Source organism: Macrosteles quadrilineatus, unplaced genomic scaffold (genome assembly GCF_028750875.1).
Source record: "Macrosteles quadrilineatus isolate MER2022 unplaced genomic scaffold, UCM_ALF_1.0 Scaffold_1__1_contigs__length_201487025, whole genome shotgun sequence".
Taxonomy (NCBI): Eukaryota; Metazoa; Arthropoda; class Insecta; order Hemiptera; family Cicadellidae; genus Macrosteles; species Macrosteles quadrilineatus.
Window position 1 is genome coordinate 13,466,207 of NW_026542594.1, and position 10,142 is coordinate 13,476,348.

General features: G+C 37.0%; 1 protein-coding gene across 1 annotated transcript in view; it reads right to left on the minus strand.

Annotated features, from left to right (window-relative positions):
* The window catches only part of LOC129004142 (disintegrin and metalloproteinase domain-containing protein 12), a 126,514-nt gene extending 116,709 nt beyond the window's left edge, over positions 1 to 9,805 (minus strand). The window contains exon 1 of the mRNA XM_054432581.1: positions 9,418 to 9,805. Coding sequence (XP_054288556.1) covers positions 9,418 to 9,505 — 88 coding nt within the window. The 5' untranslated portion in view covers positions 9,506 to 9,805. The remainder of the gene's footprint in view (positions 1 to 9,417) is intronic.
* Between the last annotated feature and the right edge of the window lie 337 nt (positions 9,806 to 10,142).

The following is a 10,142-nucleotide window of genomic DNA, read 5'->3' on the forward strand; positions in this document are numbered from 1 at the left end:
TTATACGTATTCGTTTTCCAAACGAATCGATTATATACTAACATTAATTGTGTTAACAGCCCTGTCAAAAAATCCTTGATATGACCCGCAGCCCATGTGTGTATCAAGAGAGGCGCCAGGCGTCTGTGACTCAGCTCGGGCCACCAGCTCGGGGCTACTATAGAAATATACTTATGTAGTAGCCCTGCCACCAGCTACCTCACTACACAACCATCACCCACACAATACATCAGCACAGTTCGTATGACTGACTGATGATATTGAAATGTGTGAGGAGTCTAGTTCAGAGTAACAGTTGACCCCATAACGTGGCATTTTGTTTTGGTATATTAGTACCTAAAAGTTGGAAAAGTGATATAATTTTGTGTTGTCAACTTACTAAAAGCTATATAATAAGTAACCAAGCTATAACTTGTATATTTCAAGGTGAGTATTCTTCACGGTGTTTAACGCGTTCGTATGAATAACTGCAGAGTATATTAAGTTGTTACAGGATAAGATTGTCCATTTCTTTGCATAAACTCGTTGTGATGGTCATTGTTGAAGGTTATGTGGGAGATATTGGTAAATAAGAGTATTACTACACCAGCAGTGATGGAAAGGGGGGGGGTGTTTAGACTAGTAGGGAAGGGCGTTCGCTGATGGACAAATGGTTCCTAATAAACAAATCATGTAGTCAAGGGGAGATGTAGAACTACACTACTGTTAGCTACACTAACATCACAAACCGTCCACTGGGCAATACAATACAATATTACACCTCGTAAATTGAATAGGACTACCATAGCTAAACTAAATACGGCGATGAAAGTTTGCTCCATGCAAATTTATCATGACTATGTATGTACCCTATATAATTTTAACTAAACCAGTATTGAATGGATAGTAAGTTTACGAAAAATAACTTTATTAAAAAATATAACTATAATTTAAAAAAATGCGATAACAGTAATAAATCAATAGTCACACACAACCAAAACGTTTCGTGGCTGCATTGAAATACAATCTCCACACGAGTAGAAGAGGCAGAATAGAGCAGATAGTTTTGAAACACAATGTGCATTTCACAGTCAGACTCTGAGAGATCTGATGATCTGAAAAGCCACTTGAAGCGATTCCTCAGGCAAAGCTGCAGTCTTTGAAGTTTCACGTCTCCTCTACCGGAGCTTTAAACTTGTACACCTTTGTTGTCGCGAGATGTGATCAGTAGAGCGATATTCTCGTGACAATAATACCACACTATAAGATTATGACGTTTGTAACTATGCGGGATGGCGTTAGCAATAATTAGTTCAACCAGTAAAATATTACTAGGCCTAATTGTTTTTTTTATCTTTTTTATTTTATGTGCTAATTTTTACAAGAGCATCAAGTATCGTCGCCAAGAACACAGTTTTAATTAGTGGAAATCATTACGACCGTTCATATTACAGTACAGCAATAATAATAACCACAGAAAGAACGAATCTTTCCACAGGTAACTGAATTAAAATGTTATTGATTGTAAAATATTCGTCTATATTTTGATCCAGATAAAAACCTTGCACACATGACATGGCATTTTTTGACAGTCAAGACTCTGCTCCGAGTCCACTCAATTGTAGAAGTTGACACAAAACGCTGTACCTATGTAGCCTAAACCACACGAGCACGGGGCGTTTTTGGTCCGTTTTCAGTATGAATAGGCATTTTTAAACTCGCCAAAAATGTATTCTATGTAATTATTATGAAAGGAATGATTTTTTAAATATACCAATAACGTATGCCATCTTTGTTGAATAAAGTATTATTAAATGGAGACACAGTCGTACTGCAACAGTTGTACAGTATAACCTACACTGTCCGTCATTCAAAGAGAACCCCCGAAAGAGCAAACTCAAATTTAACTCATCTCGAAAATGAATTAATAAAAGCACCGTATCGCGCCGAACCACGTCTAGTGTGTTTGTATACCTGATTTGACCAGAGTCACGAAAATAGAACCCGTTGTGTATGGTGTGGCACGCAGTTGTGGGAGTGGAGACGTATACAGTAGGAGTGGATTGTTGAAATAAACTGTTCAATGTTGGAACCATAATTAGGTTTATAAGACACTGTGCTAAATCTATAACCGGATTCTGTATGATGTAAAGCAATAGGTTTGATTTAGATTGTAGCAATTGCAATAATTATTCTCTTAGGACACTGATTTACACATTGTGTGAGCGTCGCATAATAAGCCTACAACTAACCTAAGGTAACCAAGGTCGTCGCCACTTGGTTGAGTAACAGCTGATGTTGAAGTGGGTCAGCACATCTACCAGCTGACTGGCCTAACAGCTGATGATTGACAACACCTTTGTAGCCACAACAATGTGCGACACTTCCGTTTCCTAGTTACTCGACACCGCCTAACCCCGAACCATATCGGAAATGCAACAATAGCTGTATTAACATGGAAACATCTGTTTCCACTTTAATTGACTGCAACTGTCGGCGTTTGATAGAAATAGGACGTGTCGTCGATCCAATGAAAAAGTAATACAAGCTGTTGGTATACTGTACACAGTACTTGGCGTTACAAACTACTTTCACGGACCGCGCAGATAAGGATATGCAGTAAAGTGCAAATGTCAAGAATCACGACCAGTCCTGGCAGAACTGCCGCTATATACGGTGGTCCGTTGCCCACGACTATACATCATTTCCCCCATGAAAATTATTTACGACCATTCTGTTACTGTTGTCCATTTGAATTACTTAGTGTATTTTTTGTTACTAATCTTTTGCTCATTATTGTTCAGTTTATATGTTTCATATATATTTTTTCGCAGTTATTTATTTTTATTTATTGTTAACTAGCTGTACCCGCGGGCTTCGCCCCGTTTAACTTCATAAGTATTCGCATGGCTCATTCACGTCCTGGTTGAAGTTCGTTCGCTACGCTCACTCACCTTTAGGTTGGAGCTCGTTCGCTGCGCTCACTTGCCTTCAGGTTTGCTCGTTCGCTACGCTAACTCGCCTCCAGGTTGAAGTTCGTTCGCTACGCTCACTCACCTTTTGGTTGGAAATTAGCTGTTGTCATATATTAAAAAAAATTAATAGTGCTGCACCCTGTTGGTAATCCTTTTAACTTTTATGCTATTGAACATCATAGAACAGAACCAACTTGTTTAATTGAAACAGCTGTTAAGATTCATTAATTCCTTTTAAATATGAAAAATCATAAGATTAAAATGGGGAACTATAGAGCCACTGGGGCGGAGCCCGAAAGGGTTTTAGAGATAAGAATATGCTTTAATGTTAATCGGGAATGTGAGCTATCATCATGCCAAATTTCAGCCCAATCCGTCCAGTAGTTTATGCGTGATTGAGCAACACACACACAAACATACACACAAACTTTCAGATTTATAATATTAGTAAGATTATTGATGGATTTTACTGGATATTTATTCATTACATATTAAGTTATTTATCATGAATGCATTTAATAGGAGACATTTAAAAATAGTTTAGCCAATTGTATTTATAAAATAATTGTAGGCCTATATGATGGTTGTTTGTAATGTAAATCAATAAATACAATCTTCACACACCATTGCACTGATATTCGTAAGAGTAACCAAGTAACTTGACGAAACAATTGAAAAACTTGGCCAAAACTAAAATATTCCCTTGGTTGAATGATATTGCTATTTTAACCGATTCAATAAAAAGGTTGTTTACTTTGGTGAGTTATTTTTACGTCTTCGCCTTCAAACTCGAGTGCATATAAATTGTTGGCATCCAGAGTTGTTGCGATGGCAAAGTAATTATGCGGAAACGCAATAAAAGGAGTCGGCGACGGCGACCTTGATTTGTTGGCAACATCAACACAGGAGCTCGATCAGTGCGAGGAGCTAAAACAGAAGTAGGCTATTGACTATTGAGTATATCTGTTGTTAAGCTATGGTTCCACAGACTGCGGAATCTCCGCCATGCGGTGCGATTTTTTCCGCTGCGGAATTACAACTACACTGTTTTAATGGAGTTTCCTTGTGAGCAGAGCGGTTCCACTGACGTGAGTTTCCGCATCCCGAATTTTCAGTTGCGCATGGCGGACAAATCATACTGGTCTGAGAGCAGTGGTAGTGCGGATTCCGCCAGCGGAGAAGAGCCATAGATTATTGTGACCGTGCAGTTTCATTATGTCTTGTGCTATTTAGTAAAATAAATAACAAAAATACTAAAAATGTTGGTACATACCTTAATGTTACCGCTAGTTTAATCTCGGCATTCAAAGGTTGTTTGTCTCGATTAGTAGCGTTGGTGGGTAAGTCATCTTTGATGAGATGAACCAAAAAGAAAAATTTGTCTTTTGACACATGGAAGTACCGCTCAAACATTGTTTCATCGTCTACCAAATGTTTACGAACGAGAATGTTGTAAGCTCCTTCACTGTCCCGAATCTTAAATATATAACTTCAATCACTATGACTTGACACCAATAAAGATAAAAGATCGACAACATCATCATCATACAGCATCAAAGCCACGAGGGCTTTCATCTTCCTATCCATACTCGTTGCTAGTTTGGACACAACTGAATTTTCGCAACGTTATTTCCGCAGTCAGTGGAACCCCCCCCTCCAAATTTACGCTGCGTAATTTTCCACTGCGGAAAATTACGCACCGCACGGCGGAAGTTCCACAGTCTGTGGAACCATAGCTTTAGTCGATATAACACATTTAGAATCTGTATTTTAAGCAATTGTCCTATTAATATGTTACCTTTTTGTAATTTTAATACTGTAGTATGATATGGTAAATTTATGAGACCAATTGTAACTAAAACACAGACCCCCCCCCCCCTGTAGCAAACTTGCTGACTTGCCTGATCGCATTTCTACTGAAATATTTTCTTCAACATGTAAAGATTCATTGCCCGTTAAAAAAAGGTTTAGTGAGTAACTTATGTAGTTAGATTTAGGCCTAAAAAATGTCAAAGAGTGTGTCAATAAATTTATCAAATTTGTTCAAAATATATATACCGTACATCCATAAATAAGTATCTAGGCCTAAAACAGCTTACTTTATTCTCCATAAAATTTCTATAGGAGTTTTAAAATGATATTTATTATCCCGTTCCCAGTATTCGGAACATACTGGTTAAACGAACTTGTTCAAATAAATGTAGGTATAAAATGTTGGAACCAAATTTCAACTCTAGTTGACTCGTGGGCACACACACACTTAAAATATAAAACTAAAAAGAAGAACTATAAAGATGAACTATACAAAAAAAATCTAAAAGAACAGTTCTTCAGAAAATTTATTTTTTTAGTTGAAAAATAGAAGGATGGAGAATAGCTACGACATAGGCCTACCTAGGTTATAAAGAAGTTAGTTTTAGTCCCTATGTACAAAGTACATAGCCTACCTAATTTCTTAAGTCGGATCATTGGTATGACTCTAGGGCACATGAGAGCCCACACACATCACAAAAAAGTACCCAACATCACTTTTATACTTTCTCCCCCCATTACATAGTAGGCCTATTATTTAGTAGTATTATATAATGGAAAACATATTGAATTCGTCAACATTTCTTGTTTAAAATTTCGCAAAATGGAAATATCTGTTTTGGGCCCCCCCTGAACCCAAGAAGGGTTTTCAAAGTGATGTGTGTACGTGTGGTTGTGGATGTGTACAGAACTAAAGACTACACATGTAGTCTGATTTTGTCAGAATACATGTAGGCTTATAATAAAAAAATAAACTGCTTTTAAACTGTTTTTATTAAAATTCTGGACATTATGGTCCTTTTGGACTAATTCTTAACAAAATAGTAAAACCCCCAATGCTGTAAATATTAGGTTCAATGTTCATTGCAAATGTTGTGATTTTCCCCAGAAAATATCAAATAGTTACTCCCACCGCTTGCCTTGAAGGGTTGTTCACAATGGGAGAAAGTATGTGTCAGATCAGCGATAGGCTATTTCAAACTTAATTATTAAAATTTATGGTTTTAAGATATTGAAATAGGCCTAGTTAAAATGGTGTAGCTAGTTTTGTGCAAATTTCCATTAAACTATCTTGCAGAATTTGTTCAATTAGTTGAACATAAAAATAAATACAGTACAATGTTAGTTTATGATACATGGGACAGCTCTAACTTGTATCATAAACATGGTACTATACATAGACATGGTATCTAACTTGCATTTATTTGTGAATCAAGAGATGGACTATTTATTATTTACTTTGTATTGTAAGTGACTTAGCCTATTGCTTTTGCTTAGTGGCCTAAATAAATCATTGAATCAGCTCATAAAGAATATTTGATTAATGGAATAATAATGCTATATCTGGGGAAGAGAAGTACTTAAACAGACAATTGCACAGAGGAGGGAGGATCAGCAGGAGATAAATCCTCCCTGACAGAACACCTGGGTTCATCGCTGTTAGGCCTACGCTAAGCCTTCTAGCTACTGTCCTATCAAACTGTGTGAAAAACTGCAACAATTTAACTCATTGCATTAGGTGGGATATTAAACTAAGAATCACATTTATATATGAACCAACAGTAGCCAATTATTTATTCAAATAGAATAAGGTTAAAAAAAAACCTCCTCTTCAAAGTGTGCTGCTGTCGTTTTGTTTTTCTTGTCTAGTTTTTTGTTGCCTACTTACTTTGATGTGAAATCAAGGATATTTTAAAATGAATTTCCTTTCAGCTTGGCCTGGTTAATAATTGTCCATAATGGACAAAAATAGATAATTAACACGACACTGGTCTATGATGGTGGCTCAATTGAACTACATCCATTTTAACCTAAAGCTTTAGGAGTGGAATGTCTAGCCTACTTTTAGTCTACTTTTCAACTACAATTGTTGAAGAAGAAGACCATGATTCATTTTTTCTACTCTGGCCCACACCCTCAGTTAGTAGGTCTATGCTTTAAAATGCATAATGATTTGATTGTAGAACATTTAAGTAGGCTACTGGAACTACAGTAGTAACTTAACCATCTATGAATGGTAACCTAACACATCGATGGTGGTAGGCCTACTAACAAGCATCCAGGAATTTTTTTAAAAATACTCCCGCAACACAGCAAACCTGAAGACTAAGTGAATTTCCACTTGCCTGATTTGATTTTCAATTAAATACATTTTAATAACATTACGTTTAACGAGAACCTTGGTTTGGTGCTACAGGAAGGAAATAAAGTGTGTTTTTCAGAAAATATTACCGTTGGTAACAGTATTTTAGCCCTCAAACAAGCTTTGCTCATCCTGCCCCTCCCAGAACCCTCAGTTCCCATGTTAAGTACCCTAGTCACGTTTGCGAACTCGTTCAAATATATAAGTCATGTAGATTCACACGTAAGTAACTTAAACTACCTAATCTCTACAAATTTGGGAAATTTTTTTTTAGTTGCGCCTATAGTAACGGATATTAGCCTATAAGTTAAGTCATAACTTAACCCTCCGAGTGTCCCTTGTTTTGGCCTTAATGTCTGCCTATTTTTTGCTCATTTGCAAGGTTTCATTAAAACGTATCTGAGAAGCTTGAAAACAATGTTAATATTACTGTTCTATACACCATTTTGTTTGGAAAATCATGGGCTTCAATATTATACATAAAACATATGGAACATTTGTTTCAAAAAAATTTGTTAGGTAAGAAACAAAATATTTTGGAAATTTTCTAAAAAAAAAAAGTTAGCGCTCAGTGAAATTGTATTATATTATATAGGCCCTATAAATATTTGAAAATAGCCACTTTGTTCTAAATTTTATGAGGATTACAAATACGGTAGGGTAGTGTATATAATAATATAGGTAAGGAAGTAGATTTGCAAATAAATAAGTTATGGGCAAAAAACAGATTTCAGTACATAGCTAAGAATGCATAGCCTAACCATAGCTAGGAATCTGGCTGATAATTTACATCAATATCACTAGCCTACCTTACCTAACTTAACTTACTTCTTCAGGATCATCAACCAGCCATTCAAAATCACTAAAATCTTCTTATAATGCACCACGTATACCACTACTTTTGATTTTTAACACTAAAACAATGATAAACGTAATAAAACACATCAGTCATCGGTTCAAGGTTAACCAAGCTGTTTACAAATCACAGAGGATACGCGTCCGGTAACCAGACGTGGATTAGGCGTCTGGTAACCAGACGTGGATTAGGCGTCCGGTAACCAGACGTGGATTAGGCGTCCGGTAACCAGACGTGGATTAGGCGTCCGGTAGGGGGTCCCGGAACGCCATTACCACAATGATACGATGTTCAGCCATCAGTGTTCGTGGTGTAGTGGATAGAGTGCTCGACTGATATGCGAGAGGTCCCCGGTTCGAAACCCATCGGTAACTTTAACTTTTTGTCACAGATTTTGCTTTGAATGTAATTTCTTCTTAACTGTACATCTTTTGTTAGAATTTTTGGCATTTATAATTTTATGTTATGAAGAGAATTGAACCTTCATTTGATTTTTTTCACTATCAGCAAGTTTGGTTGGTTAGGTTAGGTTATGACAGTAACTGCCGGACGCCTAATCCACGTCCGGTTACCGGACGCGTATCCTCTGCGTTTACAAATATGTACGTCAGCTGTCTGCTACAATATTTTCGGAACTAAAATGAAAAGCGCTTAGAGACAGACCTCTGGAGAAAGCTCTGAATCTGTAAAATAAAACGATACCTAACTCGATCCAGTTTAATCCGATTTTGTCAGTCATAGAGCCTTCGCCGTAAACAGTGTTTGTGAGTCGCTGCAGCGACAAATAACACTCGGAGGGTTAAGTTATGTCTGTAAGTTATTTGGGTTTGAACATAGGATGATGTTTTCGGCCTCTGGGGACCTCAAAACAAAAAGTGAATCGGTCCCAGGTCCAGGTCTTTTTGAATTACACTTAAGTTAAGTTAGCCTAGGCTACAGTAGGGTAGGCTGAATAGCTTACTTAGGCCTATTCCCTACACTAAGTTAATAAAAAAATTGCTTAAATACTTACATCTGATGTGACTTAAGTTACACAACAACTTAACCCTGAAAGAGGTGTTAAGTTAAATGAGACAACCACATTCATATACCGTACCTGAGATATTATAGCCTAGGTACCTAACCTAGAATCCATTTTAAGCGTAAGGTAACTTAACCTAGACCTAATAACCTATCAAGCTTGTATTTGTTATTGTAGGCCAATGGCAGAAACAAAACTAAGTGGGCTAACCTATTAAACAGAGCCATCAATTGATCTTAAGAGTATTCCTAACCAAAGGAATCATTTTAACATAAGTTAGGCTACTTGTAGTTATATCATTTCATTCATTTCGTATGGTAAAATATTTGAGCAGTGCTAAAATACCTTAATATACTAGGTGGGAAGTCCCAGGATGTTTAAACACTTACAGTAAGGAAGGACTCCGACTTACCTTTGTTATTGTGCACCAACACTGACTCTGTGAGAACTTCCAACATCCTAAATGTAAAGCACAACACTATGATCCATCTGTTTGTCATGGTCACTAATAAAGTGAAGAATTTACACTTCCTAGCCTTTAAAGTCAAAATGAAAACACCCTAACGTCCCTAACTAAACCCAACCCCTACAACACGCCGCAGCATCACTAGCTAGATAACCGTAAACCGACTCAACTCAAAAACTCAACCACTCACAATCAAGCAGCAGCCAGACAACCGTTTGGTTTGATTCGGATTGGTCTTTCACGGTTACAAAACAAGCAACACTACGTTTTCCAACAATAACAGGAACCACTCTTTACTATTCTCTGTTTGTACTAGCACTACTAACTTAGCCTAGCAACTGGGAACTAGCAGTAGCAGAGAACAGCTGCAGAAGCGCAGCAGTCAGTGTTTCCATCCGCAAGAAAAAAATATCCCTAGGCCAACGTCAAAAAATCCCTAGTTATCCCTAGTCCATGTTCTAATAATCCCTCCAATTATCCCTCTTCATCAAATCAAGATAACTTATTATTTTTGCAGCAATACCAATGGATCATGTATAGCCACCTAAAATATGGTAACTGGTGATATTATTCTTCAATATCCCATATTATTTATAAAGTAATACTATACAAAAAACATTTTTGCACCATTAAAACCACGGCCATCTTTAACTCCAGGCAGGCCGCGGCCT